Source organism: Brassica rapa, unplaced genomic scaffold, assembly GCF_000309985.2.
Source record: "Brassica rapa cultivar Chiifu-401-42 unplaced genomic scaffold, CAAS_Brap_v3.01 Scaffold0394, whole genome shotgun sequence".
NCBI lineage: Eukaryota > Viridiplantae > Streptophyta > Magnoliopsida > Brassicales > Brassicaceae > Brassica > Brassica rapa.
This window is the reverse complement of record NW_022610336.1, coordinates 7,222-34,344: the sequence shown is the minus strand read 5'-3', so window position 1 is coordinate 34,344 and position 27,123 is coordinate 7,222. Positions and strand designations below refer to the sequence as shown.

Below are 27,123 nucleotides of genomic sequence, written 5' to 3'. Positions count from 1 at the left end.
TCATTAGCATAGTGCCCACGCCCTTGGCACTTAAAACACTTCACATCTCTTGCACGCGAGCTTGTAGCTTCCACTTTACCCTTATCTTTGTTGTAGATGCTACTAGACTTGGATTCTTCTTTTGGCTGTGGTTTGCTTTCCTTCTGATAGCTTGGTTTATCTTCCTTAGAGGTCTGGTATCTACTGGAACCATAGCTGCCACGCGCATAACTTCTTCTCTTAACTTGCTGCTCCACCAAGATAGCTTTGTGTAGCATCTCCTCTATCTCCAAGTAGTGTTGCATCTCCACTCTATCTTGTATCTCACGGTTGAGTCCACCAAGATCGTGCCATAGTAGCTTCACTGTCCTCAGATACACAAGCTCTTAGCATAAGCAACTCCATCTCTTGAAAGTATTCCTCTACCGACTTTGATCCTTGTGTGAGCAGTCTCAGCTTTTGATGAAGATCACGGTGATAATGACTTGGTACAAACCTCTTGCGCATCACAGCTTTCATCTCTGCCCATGTTTCAATGGGGAATTCACCATTGCGCCTCTTGTTTGTAACCAACTGATCCCACCAGCTCAATGCATAATCATTGAACTCGGTAGCAGCTACTTGAATCTTCTTAGTCTCTGAGTAATGCTGACAGTTGAAAACGAGTTCGATCTTCTTTTCCCACTCAAGATAGGCATCTGGATCAGCTTTACCATGGAAAGGAGGGATCTTAAGCTTCAATCCTGATAGCTCATTGCGTCTATGCCTTCGGCCCTTCATGATCATGTCGAGATCTTCTACTGCTATGTCTCGAACCGAGCTATGGCTACTTCTCTCATAGAAGTTATCAGTTTCTTCTGATCCAGCATGCTCACGCTGGCCTTGTCTGTTTCTTCTTTGTTCACGTCTCTGGCCAGATGCTTGTCCTTGCCCATCATTCGGTCTCTGATCATACTTCTCTTCCAGCAACTTCACCATCGCTTCCATCACTTGTTTGGTGATTGCTTCTTGCAGCAACTTATTCCTTCGCACAAAGGTTTCATCATCCTCTTCAGACCCCATTGCTTCCTAATACACAAAGAACTTGAACCAGTAAGTAGTTCAAAAGAATTCAGAACTCAAGATTCAAATAAGGAAACAAAGTATTCAAACAAAGCGGCAAATGAAGATACTTGATCAACACGCGACGATTTGAATTTTATCACTTTCGAAATGAAACAATAACAGATCAGATTCAACGGATGATGCAATGAGATAATCAAATCCTGATCTATGATTCTAACAACAGATCAGTCACACAATCACAAGAAACTTTCGGATCAAGCAAAACGATAACGTAATCGACAAGAATGTGAAAGGTTTTTGTTTAAAACTTGATCGAAATTCTTAGATCTAGCAATATGAGACACGAAACAAACAGATCTATCAATCCTATCAATGATACTAATCAGATCGAGTGAGAAACAACACGTAAAACCCAAATGATCAATGATATAACACGATGAACACAGATCTTATGAAATCGCCAAAAGAGAAATCGAAACTCCCCTTCCAGAGTGCTCTGATACCACTTAATGAGATCCTAGGACCCTTCTCTGGATGGTTTGGATAGATCCTTGCATAAACGAATCAAAGACTCAAGTTTATCAAGGCTGTGGATCGAATGGTGACACAAGAGGCTGCGGAAAGGCTCCTTGATACTCCTAGGCTTAGATCGGATATGACACACCTTTCTAAAGCCCTTGGGCGTTGGATATTACACACCAACAGACTGGATACTACACACCAGACACTCTCTTAACTCGTGAAAGCAAGGGAGAAGAAAACACAAGGTTTAAACAAAAGATAACTTAGATTAGAATGAGGGTTTGTGATACACTTAAATAGAGAGATCCTTGTACATGCACAAGGTCTCGAAAACATAAGAAAACATAAAGGAAAAGGCTCCACACGGTTTCAAATTAATAACACAACACTTAGACTAAAACATAATATAAGATAGATGATGAAGTCGGTCCAAGATGCCTTAGGCCGAGTTGCATCCAAGATACATCAACTAGGAATGTGTAAGTGAACTTGATACCTCATTAAAAACCTTGATTAGAAAACCCAGTGGGACAAAACTAATCAAGGGAAAAAGAGTATACCAAGCCACTTGCCTAGATGATGATCAGCTTGATGGTAAGATCACATGAATGGTGATGAGTGTGTCTTGGTGGCTCAAGCTTCTACCAAGACAGTCTTCTTGCTCCTTAGAGATCTTCAGTATGTTTCCAACAGCTTCCTTGAGTCTCCTTGTCATTGCACGAGTGATAGGACCTGTGGGAATGGCTAGGACAGCTTCCTCTTCAGCTAGTGTATCTTCAGTCTCTCCTTCTTCATCTTTATCAACTAGCTGATCCATGATCATATCAGATTCATCCTGGTTTGATTGGAACGACGAAGAAGCTGTCCTATTCCCAAACTGGGAAACTGGAATCACCTGATTTGAAAGTGGGATAACTCATTCATCCCAACTCCTATGAGATTAATCAACTTCCTGGTGATTCTCCAACACTTTATGTATCCAAGTCAAGCTTCTTACAAAGTGATTCATCCTGGTTTGATTGGAACGCCGAAGAAGCTGTCATATTCCCAAACTGGGAAACTGGAATCACCTGATTAGAAAGTGGGATAACTTCTTCATCCCAACTCCTATGAGATTTATTCAACTTCCTGGTGATTCTACACCACTTTATGTATCCAAACTAAGCTTCTTACAAAGTGATTCATCCTGGTGTTATTGGAACGACGAAGAAGCTGTCCTATTCCCAAACTGGGAAACTGGAATCACCTGATTAGAAAGTGGGATAACTTCTTCATCCCAACTCCTATGAGATTAATTCAACTTCCTGGTGATTCTCCACCACTTTATGTATCCAAATCAAGCTTCTTACAAAGTGATTCATCCTGGTTTGATTGGAACGACGAAGAAGCTGTCCTATTCCCAAACTGGGAAACTGGAATCACCTGATTAGAAAGTGGGATAACTTCTTCATCCCAACTCCTATGAGATTAATTCAACTTCCTGGTGATTCTCCACCACTTTATGTATCCAAATCATGCTTCTTACAAAGTGATTCATCCTGGTTTGATTGGAACGACGAAGAAGCTGTCCTATTCCCAAACTGGGAAACTGGAATCACCTGATTAGAAAGTGGGATAACTTCTTCATCCCAACTCCTATGAGATTTATTCAACTTCCTGGTGATTCTCCAACACTTTATGTATCCAAATCAAGCTTCTTACAGAGTGATTCATCCTGGTTTGATTGGAACGACGAAGAAGCTGTCCTATTCCCAAACTGGGAAACTGGAATCACCTGATTAGAAAGTGGGATAACTTCTTCATCCCAACTCCTATGAGATTAATTCAACTTCCTGGTGATTCTCCAACACTTTATGTATCCAAGTCAAGCTTCTTACATATTGATTCATCCTGGTGTTATTGGAACGACGAAGAAGCTGTCCTATTCCCAAACTGGGAAACTGGAATCACCTGATTAGAAAGTGGGATAACTTCTTCATCCCAACTCCTATGAGATTAATTCAACTTCCTGGTGATTCTCCACCACTTTATGTATCCAAATCAAGCTTCTTACAAAGTGATTCATCCTGGTGTTATTGGAACGACGAAGAAGCTGTCCTATTCCCAAACTGGGAAACTGGAATCACCTGATTAGAAAGTGGGATAACTTCTTCATCCCAACTCCTATGAGATTTATTCAACTTCCTGGTGTTTCTCCACCATTTTATGTATCCAAATCAAGCTTCTTACAAAGTGATTCATCCTGGTTTGATTGGAACGACGAAGAAGCTGTCCTATTCCCAAACTGGGAAACTGGAATCACCTGATTTGAAAGTGGGATAACTCATTCATCCCAACTCCTATGAGATTTATTCAACTTCCTGGTGTTTCTCCAACACTTTATGTATCCAAATCAAGCTTCTTACAAAGTGATTCATACTGGTTTGATTGGAACGCGAAGAAGCTGTCCTATTCCCAAACTGGGAAACTGGAATCACCTGATTAGAAAGTGGGATAACTTCTTCATCCCAACTCCTATTAGATTTATTCAACTTCCTGGTGTTTCTCCACCATTTTATGTATCAAAATCAAGCTTCTTACAAAGTAATTCATCCTGGTTTAATTGGAACGACGAAGAAGCTGTCCTATTCCCAAACTGGGAAACTGGAATCACCTGATTTGAAAGTGGGATAACTCTATGAGATTAAGAGATCCTTAGAGTAATCAGAATAAAGAGAGTGTTTAAGAAGTGATTAAGAGAAGTTTGTGAAAGATTAAGAGACTAGATAGAGCCGTTTAGAGTCTAAGAGATAATCATAGTGTCTAAGAGATTAGAGAGACTCAAATGGATAATCTTTATTAGTGTTGATGAGTTACAATATATAGTGAGAGCATACAAGGGTTTTCGAAATCAAAGAGAGGACTAAAGCATGTGAGGTCAATCAGGAGAGGATAAGCTCATTTGGACTAGCCAATTAGCTTCTCCACATGCGCGGAGTATCTACATCTTTGGACCGAAGATGCTCTTGCCTTTCCAGCTGTTCCAGCCTGTCAAGCGCGCTCTACCTTATCCCTAAACGGTCTGATCCTTCTTGATGTGCCTCAGTCCGAGGAACTCGACCATCAGGAAGATCAGGACATTCCAACCGAGGTTCATCGTCCCAACCAAGGCCGAGCTGTGTACCGGATCGATCCACGGATGGACGGGAAGAAGCTTAGACTGGATCCTCGACCTATCAGCCGAACTGACCGTACTGGATCGTCTCTCTCTCGGACAACTCGCCAATCTCAGACTGACGGTCAAGCCAGAAGCAACTTAGGCCGAGCCGAACAAGGAACTGGACGCGACTTCTCTCTTCTCGCACGTTTGGAACGTACCGACCGTATTGACGAACTGATCGATCCATTTGATCAGTTCATGCACTTTGATCATCCGAATCTCTCTAAGGCACAGATTCTTCATCTTTCAGAAGACTTGGGACGCTTATGGTCGAAGATGGTTCAGGAGACGGACAAGACGGAACAGACGGACCGGCCCGCGACCGTCCTGCTCTTGGCCGCGGTTCAACCAGCCGAAGGGTCACTTTGACCAGTCCGCAAATTGAAGAGTCTTTCTTCTTTGTCTTTCAAAATTCTAGTCAAATGTCTTTAATTTTATTTGTCTTTCAAACTTCTAGTCAAGTAGCCCCTTTGTCTCCTACTTGTACTATAAATAAGTGTTTCATTCCATGAATAAAATCAGATCATTTTGGATTAAGTTTCTGAGTTTAAACTCTCTGTTCTCTTTAGAACTTGTTTTCGATTGTCTTGGTGAGTCATATCCGAGCAATTCACTTCTCAACTAGTTGGTCTTGTGAGTCATATCAAGCAACCAGTTCGAGATCTTCCTTGGCGGACTTGTGAGTCATATCAAGCGCCATTGAAGTCGGGAATATCAAGGGAACATCCGCAACCCTTGTGCGACCCAACGTTCCATCAGTTCTCCTTTCCGGAGTTCATATCCAAACGAATCCAGTCGAGGGCAATCCGATCTTAGGGTCCTTCAAGTGGTATCAGAGCCACTCTTCTGGTATTCTCTATCTCGATCCATCTTCTCATCTTCCATTTTCTTCTAAACACTTCTTCATCTGTCTATCTTGAATCCGGGCCCCTCAATACCATCCACTTATAAAAAAAAAAAAAAAGAAACAAGCAAGATCCATATTATAAAAAAAAAAAAAAAAAAAAAAAAAGAAAGAGTTTACTTTGTGGATTGGTGGTGGAAGAGGAAGCCTGCTGGCTGAGGAGAAATCCAGCCTTTGAGGAGGTTAAAACGGATTCTTTCAAAAACAATCTCTTATCTTTCTATCTTTAAAGTTCCCGTGTGTTTTGCTTAAGTTTGGCCATCCAGATTCCGAGATCTGTTCTTCATAGAACTTTGAGTGGAAACTTGAGTGATCACTTTTAAATCGAGAGAAACACGTGTGTGGGTGAGGAACAAACACTTGAGAGTGTGAGTTTTTAATCCTAACGTTTTGTGTTTAAGAAATTTCAGGAACCATGAGTAGCCATGAAGAACAAAACCGTCCCGGAAATTCAGTTGCTGGACTGTCTAATCTTCAGATGCGAGCTTTGAATGATTCTTTTTCTAACCTTATAAACACAGGTCTAGAGCAGATCCATCAAAGGCTTGACGAACTTCAAGTAAGTCAGTCCCATCCGAGATCAAGGACAAGAACCAATCAGCCGCGAAGGAATACCCGGTCAGATGATGAGTTTCCTGATGAGGACGCCCAAGAGGACGAGGTCAGATCCGCTTACCGGCCTAGAAGAGGTCATAGAACTCGAAACCCAGGTGATGTCAATCCATTTGCTAGAAACAATCGTACTGATGATAGTTTGAACGGATTGAAATTGAAAATTCCACCTTTTGATGGTAAAAACGACCCTGATGCTTTTCTAGAGTGGGAAAGAAAAATTGAGCATGTCTTTGATTGTCAAAACTATTCTGAACTTAGAAAAGTAAGGCTTGCGGCCACTGAATTCTCTGGCTATGCTATTAACTGGTATGATCAAGTGTTGACCCACAGGAGGAGAACAGGTGAGCGGCCGATTGAGACATGGGATGAGCTTACCTTGTTGATGAGGAAACGATTCGTGCCAACCCATTATCACCGCGACCTCCACCAGAAGCTAAGACGTTTGCTTCAAGGAACCAAATCTGTGGAAGACTATTATCAAGAGATGGAAGTTTTGATGACCAAAACGGACACGGATGAACCTTTGGACGCCACTATGGCTCGCTTTCTTTCGGGCCTCAACCGTGACATCCAAGATCGTATGGAGCTTCAAGAGTATGGAAGTGTGGAACAGATGCTACACAAAGCCATCTTGATCGAGCAACAACTCAAGAGAAGGAGTTTCACAAAACCGGCCACTACTTCTAAGCCGGCCTACTCTCCTAAACCGGCCTATGCTCCTAAGCCAAGCTATCAAGACAAAGGTAAGTCGCCTATCACAACACATACTGCCTTTAAAACTAATGTTTCCACTCGTGATGACAAAGGAAAAGCAGTAGACGACTCAGGCCGAGCAAGAGACATTAGATGTTTCAAATGTCAAGGGCTAGGACATTATGCCAAGAACTGTCCAAACCAGCGTGTGATGATTCTCTTGGAAAATGGTGAAGTTGAGTCCGAGGATGAACAAGAAGACAAGGAGGATCTTGGTCCTATCTTTGATAAGGAAGAGGAGTCCTTTGACTACCCCCATCACGGACCATTACTTGTGGCTAGGAAGGCATGGAACGATCCCATCTTCGATAAAACGGACGGCCCCGCGAACGGCCACACGGACAACGACCATGATCGTCCTTTGATCCAGATTCTGAGCCGATCTTTGATGATGAAGATAGCTTTGACTATCCAGCTCATGGACCACTACTGGTCACTAGACGTTCCTTGAGTGTTCAGCCCAAAACCGATGAAAAGGAACAAAGGGAGAATCTCTTTCATTCTCGTTGTTTAATCTCTGAAAAAGTTTGTTCCTTGATCATTGATGGTGGGAGTTGTACTAACGTTGCTAGTGATACTCTTGTCAGGAAATTAGGTCTAGCTACTCGACCTCTTTCTCGTCCTTTCAGGTTGGAATGGCTCAATGAAACTGGTGAACAGTATGTTAAGGAGCAAGTCACGATCCCTCTCACCATTGGTCGTTATGAAGACGAGATTGTGTGCAACGTCCTTCCCATGGATGCTTGTCACGTTCTGTTGGGACGTCCATGGCAGTTTGATAAAAGAACCGTCCATGATGGTTACACAAACCGGCACTCCTTTGACCATAAAGGAAAGAAGATCACGCTTGTACCACTCTCGCCCTTGGAGGTCCATCAAGACCAGCTCCAACTTAAAAAGAACCGTGAACAAGAGATCAAAACCAGACAAACCTGAGTCCTCAACCCGGAACTCCAACTTCTTTGTCAAACAAAGTCAGGTTAAGAAGTCTCTTCACTCTCAAAAGCCCTTTCTTTTACTTGTGTACAAAGAATCTCTGATGGCTTCTACTTCTTCTAACCTTGCACCGGAAGTTCCGAGTGATTTGCTAGATGTCTTGCAGGAATATTCGGATGTCTTTCCAGATGAAAACCCAAAGGGTTTGCCGCCAGTACGAGGGATTGAACATCAGATTGACTTTGTTCCGGGTGCGTCTCTACCTAACCGGCCAGCTTACAGAACCAATCCGGTGGAGACCAAGGAACTTGAGAAACAAATTGGAGACCTTATGGAGAAAGGTTACATCAGGGAAAGCCTCAGTCCTTGTGCCGTTCCAGTTCTACTTGTCCCCAAAAAGGATGGATCATGGCGCATGTGTGTGGACTGCCGTGCCATCAACAACATTACGGTAAAGTATAGGCATCCCATTCCTAGACTAGACGACATGCTTGATGAACTTTACGGTTCATGTGTCTTTTCTAAGATAGATTTGAAAAGTGGCTATCACCAAATCCGAATGAAAGAAGGTGATGAATGGAAAACTGCATTTAAAACCAAGCTAGGATTGTATGAATGGTTAGTTATGCCATTTGGTCTTACTAATGCACCTAGCACTTTCATGCGATTGATGAACCATATCTTGAGAGCATTCATTGGTCATTTTGTGGTAGTTTACTTTGATGATATTCTTATCTACAGCAAGAACATGGATGAACACAAGAAACACTTGAAATCTGTCCTTGAAGTTCTTAGAAAGGAACATTTGTTTGCTAACCTTGGAAAGTGTTCTTTTGGCACAGATCATGTGGTTTTCTTAGGTTTTGTTGTAGGTGCTGAAGGACTTAGAGTGGACGAAGAGAAAATCAAAGCCATCCGAGACTGGCCAAGTCCAACGAATGTGAGTGAAGTAAGGAGCTTCCACGGCCTTGCCGGGTTCTATCGACGGTTCGTCCATGATTTCAGTACCATAGCGGCCCCATTGACCGAAGTCATTAAAAAGAATGTTGGGTTCAAATGGGAACAAGCTCAGGAAGAAGCCTTCCAAATCCTTAAAGGGAAGTTGACTAATGCCCCTTTACTTGTTCTTCCTGACTTTTCTAAAACGTTTGAGATCGAATGCGATGCTTCGGGTGTTGGTATTGGTGCAGTTTTGATGCAGGATATAAAGCCTATTGCTTACTTCAGTGAGAAGCTTGGAGGCGCCACACTCAACTACCCAACTTATGATCAGGAGTTGTATGCTTTGGTAAGAGCTCTTCAAACGTGGCAACACTATTTTTGGCCTAAGGAGTTTGTTATCCACACGGATCATCAGTCCCTGAAACACCTTAAGGGGCAACAGAAGCTGAACAAGAGGCATGCCCGCTGGGTTGAGTTCATTGAGACATTTCCTTATCTCATCAAATACAAACAAGGTAAGGAAAACGTTGTGGCTGATGCCTTGTCCCGAAGGTATACTCTTCTTTCAGCCCTCGAAACAAAACTTCTCGGTTTTGAATTTATCAAAGACTTGTATGCTTCTGATCCGGATTTTAAAGAAATTTTCAACAAGTGTTCCAGAGTGGCTTATGGCAAGTATTATCGAAACTCGGGTTTTCTTTTCTATGATAACCGTTTGTGTGTGCCCCAATGTTCTTTGAGGGAGTTGTTTCTCAGGGAATCTCATGGAGGAGGTCTTATGGGACACTTTGGAATCAAGAAGACATACAAGGCCGTGTATGATCATTTCTACTGGCCTAGCTTGATGAAGGACGTAGAGAGAATTTGTGGCCGATGTGTGGTGTGCAAGAAGTCCAAAGCCAAAGCATCCAATCACGGTTTGTACTCGGCCTTACCCATTCCTTCTCATCCTTGGATTGATATTTCTATGGATTTTGTGCTTGGATTGCCTAGAACTAAGAATGGCCGAGACTCTATCTTTGTGGTTGTTGATAGATTTTCGAAAATGGCTCACTTTATTCCTTGCCATAAAACTGATGATGCTGTACAAGTTGCTGATCTGTTCTTTAGGGAAATTGTGAGATTGCATGGAATGCCTAAGACCATTGTTTCTGATCGTGATGCTAAGTTTCTTAGTTATTTTTGGAAAACTTTGTGGTCTAAGTTAGGAACGAGATTGATGTTTTCCACAACTTGTCATCCGCAAACTGATGGTCAAACCGAAGTTGTTAATCGAACTTTGTCTGCTTTGCTTAGATCTTTGGTCAAGAAGAATCTTAAGTCTTGGGAAGATTGTTTGCCACATGTTGAGTTTGCTTATAATCATGCTATGCATTCAGCTACAAAATTCTCTCCTTTTGAAGTTGTTTATGGTTTTAATCCCTTATCTCCACTTGATCTTTTACCTTTACCTTTGAGTGAAAGAGTTAGTACAGATGGTAAAAGAAGGGCGGACACCATCAAAAAGCTTCATGAGCAAGTTCGAGTCAACATTGAAACCAAAACCGAGGGATACAAGAGATATGCCAACAAGAAGCGAAAGGAAGTTGGGTTTTCCAAGAAGGTGACTTGGTTTGGGTTCATTTGAGGAAGGAACGATTCCCGAAGAAAGGAAGTCCAAACTTATGCCTCGAGTCGACGGTCCATTCCGGATTCTTAGAAGGATCAATGATAATGCTTACCAGCTTGATTTGGAAGGTAAGTATGAAATCTCTTCAAGTTTTAATGTTTCTGATCTATCTCCTTTTCTGGCAGATAATCCAGATTTGTGGACAAATCCTTTTGAAGAGGGAGGGAATGATGTGCCTCAGTCCGAGGAACGCGACCATCAGGAAGATCAGGACATTCCAACCGAGGTTCATCGTCCCAACCAAGGCCGAGCTGTGTACCGGATCGATCCACGGATGGACGGGAAGAAGCTTAGACTGGATCCTCGACCTATCAGCCAAACTGACCGTACTGGATCGTCTCTCTCTCGGACAACTCGCCAATCTCAGACTGACGGTCAAGTCAGAAACAACTTAGGCCGAGCCGAACAAGGAACTGGACGCGACTTCTCTCTTCTCGCACGTTTGGAACGTACCGACCGTATTGACGAACTGATCGATCCATTTGATCAGTTCATGCACTTTGATCATCCGAATCTCTCTAAGGCACAGATTCTTCATCTTTCAGAAGACTTGGGACGCTTATGGTCGAAGATGGTTCAGGAGACGGACAAGACGGAACAGACGGACCGGCCCGCGACCGTCCTGCTCTTGGCCGCGGTTCAACCAGCCGAAGGGTCACTTTGACCAGTCCGCAAATTGAAGAGTCTTTCTTCTTTGTCTTTCAAAATTCTAGTCAAATGTCTTTAATTTTATTTGTCTTTCAAACTTCTAGTCAAGTAGCCCCTTTGTCTCCTACTTGTACTATAAATAAGTGTTTCATTCCATGAATAAAATCAGATCATTTTGGATTAAGTTTCTGAGTTTAAACTCTCTGTTCTCTTTAGAACTTGTTTTTCGATTGTCTTGGTGAGTCATATCCGAGCAATTCACTTCTCAACTAGTTGGTCTTGTGAGTCATATCAAGCAACCAGTTCGAGATCTTCCTTGGCGGACTTGTGAGTCACATCAAGCGCCATTGAAGTCGGGAATATCAAGGGAACATCCGCAACCCTTGTGCGACCCAACGTTCCATCAGTTCTCCTTTCCGGAGTCCATATCCAAACGAATCCAGTCGAGGGCAATCCGATCTTAGGGTCCTTCACTTCTCCACTTGAGTTACTCTTCCATAGTTACCGTTTCACTTGTGCAAGGTAACTTTGGTTGAGGCTTGGATGGTACGGACTGTACGGCTTGTACGGCCTTGTACGGACGTCCGTACCATGCTCTCCCTAAACTCCCTTAAGCTTCCTCATCTCCTTTCCTCTTCAACTCCTTAGCTCTTCATACATATACTCAGCTCAACTCAACACTATGAGATTAAGAGATCCTTAGAGTAATCAGAATAAAGAGAGTGTTTAAGAAGTGATTAAGAGAAGTTTGTGAAAGATTAAGTGACTAGATAGAGCCGTTTAGAGTCTAAGAGATAATCATAGTGTCTAAGAGATTAGAGAGGCTCAAACTGTATAATCTTATTAATGAGTGAGGTTACATATTTATATGGAAAGCATAAGGGTTTACAAGAGGCGAAATGGGCACTATTGAAGCATGTAGAGTCAAGGTTGCTTTCCGGATGATTGGATGATAAGGCTCACACGCTTTGCCTCTTTACAGCCTGTTCCAGCCTGGCACGCTCTTCCCTTATCCACTCAACGGTCTGATCCCTTCCCCTTAAGCTCCCAAGGTAACATCTCCTTGTTACCGTTTCACTTGGTCGAGTTGGGTAAGTTTTGGTCGCGGCCATTGGTACGGACGGTACGGCCATGTACGGCCTTGTACGGCCGTCCGTACCATTCACACCAAAACCCCCTAAGCTTCTCCATCTCTTCTCCTCTTCAACTCCTCTTCTCTCCATACCAATATAATCAACTCAACTCAACACTCCCCCTCAAGCTTAGCTTTGTGAAAGCCTAAGCTTGGAAAGCTACAAGATCTTCCTCATTAAAAACCTCACCAAAGAAAACCCAATGGGATAAAACTTTGATGAGGGAAAAAGAGTAAAGACCTTGCAGCTAAGGGGATTAGCTCATTCTCTTCCCAAGATCTATGAGTCCCAATCTGATGTGAATGGACTCCATAGTCTTTTGCCTTGCAGCCTTGGTGAACACATCCGCTAGCTGATCTTCACTCCTTGTATAGCATGGCAAGATCACCCCTAGCACAATCATCTGTCTCACCTTGTGGCAATCAACTTCAATGTGCTTGGTCCTCTCATGAAACACCGAGTTGGATGCAATGTGGATGGCAGCTTGATTGTCACAATGCATTGTCATTGGAGTTGCTTGATCAATCTCCAAGTGCTTCAAGATGCCTTTGATCCATACCAACTCATTGGTAAGCTTCAGCATGGCTCTATACTCGGCTTCTGCACTTGAACATGACACTACCTTCTGCTTCTTGCTCTTCCAAGTCACCAAGTTGCCTCCAATGAATGTGCAATAGCCTGTGGTTGATCTCCTGTCTGCTCTATCACCAGCCCAATCCGCATCACAGTATCCCACCACTTCAGTGCTTCCATTGCAGCCCATCCATACTGTGAGATTTGTAGAGTTCTCTTCTCTAGTTGTGTTTGTGTGTGTATAAACTCCAATGGAGAAAGATGAGAGCTTGCTCTAGGTGATTTAGAAAGAGAGATTGATAAGAGTGTTTACTTAAATCAGAAACAAGAGACTTTGAGAGATTAGAAGATTAGAGACTAAGAAAGGGGTAGATTAAGGGAATCTGATTCAAGAACACTTTTCATTTCCATGAAGTGGAGAGGGGAAATCCCCCAAACTCCCTTAAGGCTCCAAATCGCCATTTACATGCTTATTTATAAGCTCAATAGGTTTACACAATCTGAAACCTAAATCTAATGGATAATATTAACTTGAGTGAATGGATGGTGTAGATGAGATGGTCTTCTTGTAATATCTGAAGAGTTGTGAGGATAAGGTTGGCTGTTCACTTTAATTCAAACCAAGGCAAGCTGGCTCCTTGCTTGTGATTGGCTCTCCTTAGGCTCCTCCTAATCTTCCCATGCATCTGTCCAGGTTCATGGTCGTGGCTCCCTTCTCTTTACAGCAAGAGACAGCCTGTCCAAGACCAGAACTAGCCAATCACACACAAGGAAGCTCCCATTGGTTGTTTGCCTCCACAAAGCATCTTCTTGATGCCTTCTTGATGCCTTCTTGATTCCAAACGACCAGGGCCTTCTCCCAACACCCTAAGATTGCACAAAGCCTCCTTGACATGTTCTGATCACGTCCTAAGCTTGCACATCTTGTCCCGGACTTTGCACAATCTCAAAACATCTCAAATGGATGAGTTGTGATCTCTCGGGTCGTACCGGTCCGTACAGATCCGTACATGGCCGTACAGCCTCGCCCTATCTTTGCACACTCACCCATTTGCTCCTCAACACTCTTCTAAGTCTCTCCTAGACTTTGACCTTGCTTAGAACATCCATCAGATCACTTCTGGACACCTTTAGACTCCTCATCACTCTTGATAGGCAATCTCTAAAGCTCTTGCCCTATCTTTGTACAAGATCCATCTCAACTCAACACCTCTAGCTCCTCCATTCCTTTCTTCAAGTTAACACTCCCCCTCAAGCTTGACTTTAGCTGATCCTAAGTCAAGCTTGGAACCTTGAAGAACTTCCTCATTAAAAACCTCACCAAGGAAAACCCTTTGGGACAAAACCTTGATGAGGGAAAAAGAGTAAAGCCTCCAAGGCCTAGGGATTGGCCAGTGAGTCTTTGTGCCTTACCAACAATGTAAGGGACACAAAGACTCTGGATCATGGCCCTCATGTGATGCAAGATAGAACCCACTCCTCTTGCTCATCATCAACACTTCTTGTACTCTTCTTCAGACAGATCTTGGTCTCTCCCCCTTTCTCACAACCTTCTTGTTGTGATCAAGTGCTCGGACTAACAGATCTTCCTTGATAGATACAAGCTGAGTCTTGGCTGCTTCTTCTTCATGAGTCACCACCATGTTACTGAAACCTTCATGACTGGATGCTTCAGACTGTAGTACCAATCACCTCACTCTAGAGGCCGCATTGGTGATTGCTTCTTCATCCTTCATTCTGCTTCATAACTGATCTGCTCCTCTTCTTGAATAACCACCAAGTACTCTCAGATCATGTAAGCTTCAACACTCCCCCTCAAGCTTGAGACACTCACAGGAACAAGCTTGGATGGATAGCTTCATGATCTGTACCATTATTCCATTGCAACACCTTATGAACTCGCCATCTTCATGGATTGCTTGTGGAAGCTTCAGCTACCTCTTCAGCCACCTCACACTAGAAGCCGCACTGATAGAGTCTCCATCTTCTCACAGCCAAGAGTGCTCTGAACACTCTCTTGCCTAGACACGCCACTGCCTAGACCCGGATGGCTCCTTCTTCTTCAGTTGCTTGCAATGGACCTTCTGAACCTTCTTGAACAGACTGATAGCTCACTAAACTCCCCTCCTCAAGCTTGGATTGAGTATAGGTCCAAGCTTGCAAGTGAGCTTCAGTGAGACTACCCACCAGTGGCGCATCACCACTCTTGTATCCACTCTCCATTGCACACACAATGGGCAAACGTCTCCTACTTTCAACTCGGATGGATGGTGAACCAAGAACACATCTTGTGAACCTGAAACATCACTCAAACTCCAGCAAAGATGAGACACAATAGTATTGGGATCACTCCTTGATTAATCATCAAGTTTGATTCCCAATATCACAAGCATTGCAACAGATTAAACAAGTCATTTTCAAGTTCTAATCTTTGCAAGCAAACTCTCTAAGCACTAGCATGATCCTAACAGATTCAATACAAGCTACTTAGGCATTTTTAAAGCTTCTTTACTCAGCAATTTAGACATGAATCTAATGCTTCAATGTAAGACAGCCACAAGACTATATGCAACAGCTTTCAATCAGATTCATTACATGTATGCAAGCAGATTCAATTAATCACAACAAGCATCACTATGAACTGGAGCTAAGCATATTAATTCAATCTCAATCACCAAACAAGTCTCTTTAAGCATCCTGGGATAGATTCTAAATTCATTTCATTTCATTTAGCAATCTTTAAACAATCCTCAGGTTTTCAATCACATCACAACACACAACCAGATCTTATCACAAGCTCATTATCACTTAAGGTTTAAAGAATCGCTTACTATCAAGGAACCAGGTTGGTCCTTGTATCACTCTCGGATGGTAAGCTCATGACTTTGAGGATATGTGAGTCTGGATCATTACCCATCTCCTGCTCCTTCAGTTCATGGCTTCCTCCTTGTTTCTCTAACTCAAAGACCCCTCCTTTCTCCTTCTCTTCTAGGCGCCATCTTCTTGGCAGCTTGCTTGATGAACCGGATGGGAAAGCTCTTGGACAAGGCACCTTGGATGAGGTTCGCGAGGCCTCTCCATACACCTCTGCTTCCAATGAGTCTCTCCATCAGTATGGACAGGAGAGAGGATAAGAGCCACGCCAGCTTCAGTCTTCTACTTCATGGAGAAACTGAACTCGGATGTGAAAGGCTTCAAGGGTTGGATTTGAGCTGAGGTGAGAGCAAGTGATTTGCGGAAGCTACAGCTCAGGTTCTGATGAACCTGGCTCTGATACCATGTGAGATTTGTAGAGTTCTCTTCTCTAGTTGTGTTTGTGTGTGTATAAACTCCAATGGAGAAAGATGAGAGCTTGCTCTAGGTGATTTAGAAAGAGAGATTGATAAGAGTGTTTACTTAAATCAGAAACAAGAAACTTTGAGAGATTAGAAGATTAGAGACTAAGAAAGGGGTAGATTAAGGGAATCTGATTCAAGAACACTTTTCATTTCCATGAAGTGGAGAGGGGAAATCCCCCAAACTCCCTTAAGGCTCCAAATCGCCATTTACATGCTTATTTATAAGCTCAATAGGTTTACACAATCTGAAACCTAAATCTAATGGATAATATTAACTTGAGTAAATGGATGGTGTAGATGAGATGGTCTTCTTGTAATATCTGAAGAGTTGTGAGGATAAGGTTGGCTGTTCACTTTAATTCAAACCAAGGCAAGCTGGCTCCTTGCTTGTGATTGGCTCTCCTTAGGCTCCTCCTAATCTTCCCATGCATCTGTCCAGGTTCATGGTCGTGGCTCCCTTCTCTTTACAGCAAGAGACAGCCTGTCCAAGACCAGAACTAGCCAATCACACACAAGGAAGCTCCCATTGGTTGTTTGCCTCCACAAAGCATCTTCTTGATGCCTTCTTGATGCCTTCTTGATTCCAAACGACCAGGGCCTTCTCCCAACACCCTAAGATTGCACAAAGCCTCCTTGACATGTTCTGATCACGTCCTAAGCTTGCACATCTTGTCCCGGACTTTGCACAATCTCAAAACATCTCAAATGGATGAGTTGTGATCTCTCGGGTCGTACCGGTCCGTACAGATCCGTACATGGCCGTACAGCCTCGCCCTATCTTTGCACACTCACCCATTTGCTCCTCAACACTCTTCTAAGTCTCTCCTAGACTTTGACCTTGCTTAGAACATCCATCAGATCACTTCTGGACACCTTTAGACTCCTCATCACTCTTGATAGGCAATCTCTAAACCTCTTGCCCTATCTTTGTACAAGATCCATCTCAACTCAACACCTCTAGCTCCTCCATTCCTTTCTTCAAGTTAACACATACTCCTTGATCAGGTGAGCCGTTGAGATACATCAAGATCCTCTCCACCATGCGCCAATGATGTTCCTTAGGCACTTGCATGTGTTGACTCACCTGATTCACAGCAAAACAAATGTCAGGTCTAGTTATAGTAAGATAAATCAATTTGCCAACTAGTTTTCTATAGAGTTTAGGATCCTGATAAGGTTTGCTGTCTTCAATCTCCCCCTCTCGTGGGACTTTGTAGCCATCCTCCATAGGCATCCTTGCTGTCTTGCCACCATGAGCACCTGCACCTTTCAAAAGATCAAGTGTATACTTCCTTTGAGACATGAACAAACCTTCCTTGGATCTACATATCTCAATTCCAAGGAAGTATTTCATTTCTCCCAAGTCTTTAATCTCAAACATGGATTTAAGAAACTCCTTGGTTGCTATGATACCTTCCTTATCACTCCCTGTGATAATGATATCATCAACATACACAAGGAGAGCAATCATACCTAAGGGAGTAGTGAGTGTGAAGAGGGTGTGATCTAGTTCAGACTTCTTGAAGCCTCGGCCATTCAGAGTAGTGCTCAACTTGTTGTACCAAGCCCTTGGTGATTGCTTCAGCCCATAGATAGCTTTCTTCAGTCTTAACACATTCCCTTTCTTTACTAAGTGTTCAAGACCTGGAGGTGGATGCATATACACTTCATCCTCAAGTTCACCTTGTAGAAATGCATTCTTCACATCCATTTGCCATATCCCCCATCCAAGATTCACAGCCAAGCTTAGTACAATCCGGATTGTGTGTAGTTTAGCTACTGCAAAGGTTTCTATGTAATCTTCTCCATAAGTTTGAGTGAAACCTCTTGCAACTAGCCTTGACTTCTTCCTCTCAATCTTTCCATCCGCTTTGTACTTGATTGTGAATATCCATCTACTGGTCACAGCCTTCTTCCCTTTTGGTAACTCACTTTCATACCATGTATCATTCTTGATCATAGCTCCTGCCTCAGATCCAACTGATTCCTTCCATTCTTTATCCATGATTGCTTCTTCATAGCTTCTTGGGATGTAGTTCTCATCTAAGTTGACCATGATCATGACCATGACCATCAGAGCCTATGCTCTCTTCTCCTTCATTCTCTACTCCTCCTTCATCCTGGTTAGTCTCTTGCATAGGTTCCTCATGCTCTTCTCCTCCCTCATGATCAAGGTGGGATGGTGAACTCACTTCAGGAGGTGTAGTTGCGTGATTCCTTGGATCCTGGGATGTACTGATTCCAAGACCTTCAAGGATGATCCGCAAGGTGGTTGCCTTGTCTGATGTTAAGTCCTTCAGGTCTTCTTGGTTCTTTTCTTCATAGTATCCTCTATCTTCCAAGAACTTCACATCTCTAGATACAAGTACTCTCCTTGCTATAGGATCATAGCATTTGTATCCTTTCTGTGTAGCTGAGTATCCTATGAACACAGCCTTAGTACTTCTTGCTTCTAGCTTGTTGATCATCTCTCCTGGTTTGAGTACAAAGCATAGGCATCCAAAGACTCGCAAGTAATCAAGTGCTGGTTTGTACCTGTTCAGAACTTCAAATGGAGCCTTCTCATTCAGAACCTTGGTTGGAGTTCTGTTGATCAAGTAACAAGCAGTGGCAACCGCATCACTCCAAAATCTTTTTGGGACATTACTCTGAAACATAAGTGACCTTGCCACTTCCATGAGATGCCTATTCTTCCTCTCAGCCACTCCATTTTGCTGTGGAGTATACTGACAGCTTGTTTGATGTAGGATCCCATGCTGTGATAGGTGTTGCTTGAATGCATGACTTGTGTACTCTCCTCCATTATCTGATCTCAAAATTTTAATCCTGGCATGATAATGGTTAGTTACATAAGTTTGAAAGTTCCTAAATGCATCAAGTACCCTATCTTTGGTCTGAATTAAGGTTAACCAGGTGTATTTGGATTTTTCATCAATGAATGTGACAAAGTACTTATAACTATCTCTAGATAAGCAAGGAGCAGTCCACACATCTGAATGAATTAGATCAAAGCAATTATCATAAACAGTAGTAGACTTTTGAAACACAGTTCTACAATGCTTGCCTAAAATACAAGCTTCACAATCTTTGTTCTCAAACACAACACCTGGTACCATTAAGTTCAAAGCTTTAACATGAGGGTGTCCTACTCTAGCATGCCACAATGCATTTTTATTCAATAAAGAAGCAGAAGTAAATGAACAACTATAATCAGGAACAGAAGTGAGCTCTTCAAGCATATAGAGGTCTCCCTTAGTCACTCCTTTCCCAATCAATCTGCTGCTCTCAATATCCTGAAACTTCACATCATTAGGACTAAAGATAACATTGCATTGTAAATCATTAGTACATTTCTTCACAGATAATAGGTTTGATGTGAATTCAGGCATGTAAAAAGCTCTAGATTCTTTGTTAAACAACTTAAGCTTTCCTATTCCTCTAATAGGTATCTTATCCCCATTTGCTATCATCACATGCCCATGCGTAGGTTCTATATCTTTAATCAAGTTCTCATCACTTATCATATGATGTGATGCACCAGAATCAACAATCAATGGTTTACCTACTTGTTTAGCATTAACACATAGATTACTAAGCAATGGATGCACCCTATCAGTTCTAGCAATGTGAGCAGTTCTATACTCATGCCTAGCTTCTAACCGTTCTACTAGTTCTCTAATCAAGTGATCATCCTTGTATGCAATCATAGAGGCTCCAAAGGAATAACCATAAGTGTTACCGTTTTCCTTTAGCATTTTGAAGAGAGCATCAAGGTCTGATCTCTTGATGTAGTCATCATTGCTGCGTGAGCTTGAGGCGCCTGTGTAAGCCACCAGAGACTTCCCATTCCCATCATTGCCTCCAAGCCCATCCGCTTCACTCGCCTTGCTGGTACCAGCTCCATTTGAACCTTCAGTCACATTTGCCCTTCCCTCACGCTCCTTCATGAACTTGGCCGGCTTGAGGTGTGGGTGTAGTATCCAGCATTGGCTCTTCTTATGACCATGCTTCTTGCAATGATCACAGTTGCCATTGAACTTCCTGTCCTCATACTTCCCGTGAGATGCCTTGTTTGCTTGTGGAGCCTCGGTTGAGTCCTCATGAGCTGCTTGATTGGCAAGAGAGAGCTCCCCCTTTCCTCCAAACAACCCCATAGATCCCTGCTCCCTTTGGATTTGCGCACACACCTCCTCAAGGTCCGGAAGCTTATCTGACCTTAGCATGTGCTGGATGAGGTGAGTGTAGGCCGGGTTCAGTGTGAGAAGCAACCCAAAGACCTTGTCTTGCTCGCGCCTCTCATTCAACTGATCTGGATCAGTTGTGCTCGGCCTCAGCATCTCCAGCTCTGACCATAAGGACCTGAACCTCCCCAAATGCTTAGTGAACTCCATGTCCTCTTGTGCAAGACGGTTGATCGCTAGCTTTACTTCAAACACACGGCTGAGGTTGGAAATGTTCCCATATACCTTCTTCAGCGTGTCCCACAGCTCCTTGGCTGATTCACAGTAGCTGTAGGCATCCAAGATAGCTGGGTCCAAGGATGCGTGTAGAACCGTCATCACCAGCATGTCTTCTTGTTGCCATTTCTCCACAGCCGCTTCATTGGAGACCTCTTCTTGATCTCCTCCCTGAGTAATGAGTTTCGGAGCCTCCCCTGTTGTGATGTGCCCCCACAAACCCTTACTTCCCACCGCAGTCTTCACCATCCGAGACCACACAAGGTAGTTGCTACCTTTGAAAGTAACCGCTACCTTCATCCTCATGTTCATCCCATGTTCCATCTTTGCTTGACTTGAAAACTTGAATCTTGAATCTCGTACACACCAACCTTGAGTCTAGAATCACGCAAACACACAGAACGTAGCACAGCTTCAACTAGAACGTATCACAGCTTCAACACCTTCAAGGCTACTCGCGTGTAGCTTCAAAGCCGTTAGCTTGTAACTCTCTAAAGATCAAACCCCAGATTCAAATGAACCTGGCTCTGATACCATATGAGATTAAGAGATCCTTAGAGTAATCAGAATAAAGAGAGTGTTTAAGAAGTGATTAAGAGAAGTTTGTGAAAGATTAAGTGACTAGATAGAGCCGTTTAGAGTCTAAGAGATAATCATAGTGTCTAAGAGATTAGAGAGGCTCAAACTGTATAATCTTATTAATGAGTGAGGTTACATATTTATATGGAAAGCATAAGGGTTTACAAGAGGCGAAATGGGCACTATTGAAGCATGTAGAGTCAAGGTTGCTTTCCGGATGATTGGATGATAAGGCTCACACGCTTTGCCTCTTTACAGCCTGTTCCAGCCTGGCACGCTCTTCCCTTATCCACTCAACGGTCTGATCCCTTCCCTTAAGCTCCCAAGGTAACATCTCCTTGTTACCGTTTCACTTGGTCGAGTTGGGTAAGTTTTGGTCGCGGCCATTGGTACGGACGGTACGGCCATGTACGGCCTTGTACGGCCGTCCGTACCATTCACACCAAAACCCCCTAAGCTTCTCCATCTCTTCTCCTCTTCAACTCCTCTTCTCTCCATACCAATATAATCAACTCAACTCAACAAACACTCCCCCTCAAGCTTAGCTTTGTGAAAGCCTAAGCTTGGACAGCCACAAGATCTTCCTCATTAAAAACCTCACCAAAGAAAACCCAATGGGATAAAACTTTGATGAGGGAAAAAGAGTAAAGACCTTGCAGCTAAGGGGACTAGCTCCTTCTCTTCCCAAGATCAATGAGGCCCAACCTGATGTGAATGGACTCCATTGTCTTCTGTCTTGCAGCCTTGGTAAACACATCCGCTAACTGATCTTCACTCCTTGTGTAGCATGGCAAGATGACTCCTAAGGTGATCATCTGCCTCACCTTGTGACAATCAACTTCAATGTGCTTGGTTCTCTCATGGAACACCGAGTTGGAGGCAATGTGATGGCGGCTTGGTTGTCACAATGCATGGTCATTGGCGTGGCTTGATCAATCTCCAAATGCTTCAAGATGCCTTTGATCCATACTAACTCGTTGGTGAGCTTCAGCATGGCTCTATACTCAGCTTCTGCACTTGAGCAAGACACCACCTTCTGCTTCTTACTCTTCCAAGTCACCAAGTTGCCTCCAATGAATGTGCAATAGCCTGTGGTTGATCTCCTGTCTGCTCTATCACCAGCCCAATCCGCATCACAGTATCCCACCACTTCAGTGCTTCCATTGCAGCCCATCCATACTCCTTGATCAGGTGAGCCGTTGAGATACATCAAGATCCTCTCCACCATGTGCCAGTGATGTTCCTTAGGCACTTGCATGTGTTGACTCACCTGATTCACAGCAAAACAAATGTCAGGTCTAGTTATAGTAAGATAAATCAATTTGCCAACTAGTTTTCTATAGAGTTTAGGATCCTGATAAGGTTTGCTGTCTTCAATCTCCCCCTCTCGTGGAACTTTGTAGCCATCCTCCATAGGCATCCTTGCTGTCTTGCCCCATAAGCCCCTGCACCTTTCAAGAGATCAAGTGTATACTTCCTTTGGGACATGAATAAACCTTCCTTGGATCTACATATCTCAATCCCAAGAAAGTATTTCATCTCTCCCAAGTCTTTAATCTCAAACATGGACTTAAGAAACTCCTTGGTTGCAATGATACCTTCCTTATCACTCCCTGTGATAATGATATCATCAACATACACAAGGAGTGCAATCATACCTGAGGGAGTTGTGAGTGTGAAGAGAGTGTGATCTAGTTCAGACTTCTTGAAGCCTCGGCCATTTAGAGTTGTGCTCAGCTTGTTGTACCAAGCTCTTGGTGATTGCTTCAACCCATAGATAGCCTTCTTCAGTCTCAACACATTTCCCTTCTTCACTAAGTGTTCCAAGCCTGGTGGGGGATGCATATATACTTCATCCTCAAGTTCCCCTTGTAGGAATGCATTCTTCACATCCATTTGCCATAAGCCCCATCCAAGGTTCACAGCCAAGCTTAATACAATTCGGATTGTATGCAACTTAGCTACTGGTGCAAATGTCTCAACATAATCCTCTCCATAGGTTTGAGTAAAGCCTCTTGCAACCAGTCTTGACTTCTTCCTCTCAATCTTTCCATCCGCTTTGTACTTGATTGTGAAGATCCATCTACTAGTCACAGCCTTCTTCCCTTTTGGTAACTCACTCTCATACCATGTATCATTCTTGATCATAGCTCCTGCTTCATCTCCTACTGACTCTTTCCATTCTTTATCCTTTATTGCCTCTTCATAGCTTCTTGGGATGTGATTCTCATCCAAGTTTACCATGAAAGCGCAATGTGCTTCTGGATATTGAGCAAAGGAGCACACGGCTTGAGAAGGATGCTCCACAGCTTGGGCATTGTAGTACACTCTCGTGTTTACCCAACTGGAAGGATCCTTCCTTATCCTTGTACTCCTTCTTAGTGGCTGCACAACCGGTTCTTCTTCCTGTTGTTCTTCTACCACTTCATCTTGAGAAGGTGTTTGTATCACACCATGATCATGCCCATGACCATCAGAGCCTATGCTCTCTTCTCCTTCATCTTGGTTAACCTCTTGCGTAGGCTCCTCCTCATGCGTCTCTCCTCCCTCATGATCAAGGTGGGATGGTGAACCAACTTCAGGAGGTGTTGTTGCGTGATCTCTTGGATCCTGGGATGTACTGATTCCAAGACCTTCAAGGATGATCCGCAAGGTGGTGGCCTTGTCTGATGTTAAGTCCTTCAAGTCTTCTTGGTTCTTTTCTTCATAGTATCCTCTATCTTCCAAGAACTTCACATCTCTAGATACAAGAACTCTCCTTGCTATAGGATCATAGCATTTGTATCCTTTCTGTGTAGCTGAGTATCCTATGAACACAGCCTTAGTACTTCTTGCTTCTAGCTTGTTGATCATCTCTCCTGGTTTGAGCACAAAGCATAGACATCCAAAGACTCGCAAGTAATCAAGCACTGGTTTGTACCTGTTCAGAACTTCAAATGGAGCCTTCTCATTCAGAACCTTGGTTGGAGTTCTGTTGATCAAGTAACAAGCAGTGGCAACCGCATCACTCCAGAATCTCTTTGGAACATTACTCTGAAACATAAGAGACCTTGCCACTTCCATGAGGTGCCTATTCTTCCTCTCAGCCACTCCATTTTGCTGTGGAGTATACGGACAGCTTGTTTGATGTAGGATCCCATGTTGTGATAAGTGTTCCTTGAATGCATGACTTGTGTACTCTCCTCCATTATCTGATCTCAAAATTTTAATCTTAGCATGATAATGGTTAGTTACATAAGTTTGAAAGTTCCTAAATGCATCAAGTACCCTATCTTTGGTCTGAATTAAGGTTAACCAGGTGTATTTGGATTTTTCATCAATGAATGTGACAAAGTACTTATAACTATCTCTAGATAAGCAAGGGGCAGTCCACACATCAGAATGAATTAGATCAAAGCAGTTATCATAGATAGTAGTAGACTTTTGAAACACAGTTCTACAATGCTTGCCTAAAATACAAGCTTCACAATCTTTGTTCTCAAACACAACACCTGGTACCATTAAGTTCAAAGCTTTAACATGAGGGTGTCCTACTCTAGCATGCCACAATGCATTTTTATTCAACAAAGAAGCAGAAGTAAATGACAACTATAATCAGGAACAGAAGTGAGTTCTTCAAGCATATAGAGGTCTCCCTTAGTCACACTCCTTTCCCAATCAATCTGCTGCTCTCAATATCCTGAAACTTCACATCATTAGGACTAAAGATAACATTGCATTGTAAATCATTAGTACATTTCTTCACAGATAATAGGTTTGATGTGAATTCAGGCATGTAAAAAGCTCTAGATTCTTTGTTAAACAACTTAAGCTTTCCTATTCCTCTAATAGGTATCTTATCCCCATTTGCTATCATCACATGCCCATGCGTAGGTTCTATATCCTTAATCAAGTTCTCATCACTTATCATATGATGTGATGCACCAGAATCAACAATCAATGGTTTACCTACTCGTTTAGCATTATGACATAGATTACTAAGCAATGGATGCATCCTATCAGTTCTAGCAATGTGAGCAGTTCTATACTCATCCTAGCTTCTAACCGTTCTACTAGTTCTCTAATCAAGTGATCATCCTTGTATGCAATCATAGAGGCTCCAAAGGAATAACCATAAGTGTTACCGTTTTCCTTTAGCATTTTGAAGAGAGCATCAAGGTCTGATCTCTTGATGTAGTCATCATTGCTGCGTGAGCTTGAGGCGCCTGTGTAAGCCACCAGAGACTTCCCATTCCCATCATTGCCTCCAAGCCCATCCGCTTCACTCGCCTTGCTGGTGCCAGCTCCATTTGAACCTTCAGTCACATTTGCCCTTCCCTCACGCTCCTTCATGAACTTGGCCGGCTTGAGGTGTGGGTGCAGTATCCAGCATTGGCTCTTCTTATGACCATGCTTCTTGCAATGATCACAGTTGCCATTGAACTTCCTGTCCTCATACTTCCCGTGAGATGCCTTGTTTGCTTGTGGAGCCTCGGTTGAGTCCTCATGAGCTGCTTGATTGGCAAGAGAGAGCTCCCCCTTTCCTCCAAACAACCCCATAGATCCCTGCTCCCTTTGGATTTGCGCACACACCTCCTCAAGGTCCGGAAGCTTGTCTGACCTTAGCATGTGCTGGATGAGGTGAGTGTAGGCCGGGTTCAGTGTGAGAAGCAACCCAAAGACCTTGTCTTGCTCGCGCCTCTCATTCAACTGATCTGGATCAGTTGTGCTCGGCCTCAGCATCTCCAGCTCTGACCATAAGGACCTGAACCTCCCCAAGTGCTTAGTGAACTCCATGTCCTCTTGTGCAAGACGGTTGATCGCTAGCTTCACTTCAAACACACGGCTGAGGTTGGAGTGTTCCCATATACCTTCTTCAGCGTGTCCCACAGCTCCTTGGCTGATTCACAGTAGCTGTAGGCATCCAAGATAGCTGGGTCCAAGGATGCGTGTAGAACCGTCATCACCAGCATGTCTTCTTGTTGCCATTTCTCCACAGCCGCTTCATTGGAGACCTCTTCTTGATCTCCTCCCTGAGTAATGAGTTTCGGAGCCTCCCCTGTTGTGATGTGCCCCCACAAACCCTTACTTCCCACCGCAGTCTTCACCATCCGAGACCACACAAGGTAGTTGCTACCTTTGAAAGTAACCGCTACCTTCATCCTCATGTTCATCCCATGTTCCATCTTTGCTTGACTTGAAAACTTGAATCTTGGATCTCGTACACACCAACCTTGAGTCTAGAATCACGCAAACCCACAGAACGTAGCACAGCTTCAACTAGAACGTACCACAGCTTCAACACTTTCAAGACTACTCGCGTGTAGCTTCAAAGACGTTTAGCTTGTAACTCTCTAAAGATCAAACCCCAGATTCAAATGAACCTGGCTCTGATACCATATGAGATTAAGAGATCCTTAGAGTAATCAGAATAATGAGAGTGTTTAAGAAGTGATTAAGAGAAGTTTGTGAAAGATTAAGAGACTAGATAGAGCCGTTTAGAGTCTAAGAGTAAACCATAGTGTCTAAGAGATTAGAGAGACTCAAACTGCATAATCTTTATTAGTGTTGATGAGTTACAATATATAGTGTGAGCATACAAGGGTTTTCGAAATCAAGAGAAGACTAAAGCATGTGAGGTCAATTAGGAGAGGATAAGCTCATTTGGACTAGCCAATTAGCTTCTCCACATGCGCGGAGTATCTAGCATCTTGGACCGAGATGCTCTTGCCTTTCCAGCTGTTCCAGCCTGTCAAGGCGCGCTCTACCTTATCCCTAAACGGTCTGATCCTTCTCCACTTGAGTTACTCTTCCATAGTTACCGTTTCACTT

The 27,123-nt window shown here is 43.2% G+C and overlaps 1 protein-coding gene across 1 annotated transcript; it reads left to right on the top strand.

Moving 5' to 3' along the window:
- The first annotated feature begins 6,084 nt into the window (after nucleotides 1-6,084).
- Nucleotides 6,085-7,973, top strand: LOC117130354. Its single transcript, XM_033283249.1, has 2 exons — nucleotides 6,085-7,469; nucleotides 7,625-7,973. Exons 1-2 carry the CDS (start codon nucleotides 6,085-6,087, stop codon nucleotides 7,971-7,973), a joined length of 1,734 nt encoding a protein of 577 aa, XP_033139140.1.
- The last annotated feature ends 19,150 nt before the right edge of the window (nucleotides 7,974-27,123 follow it).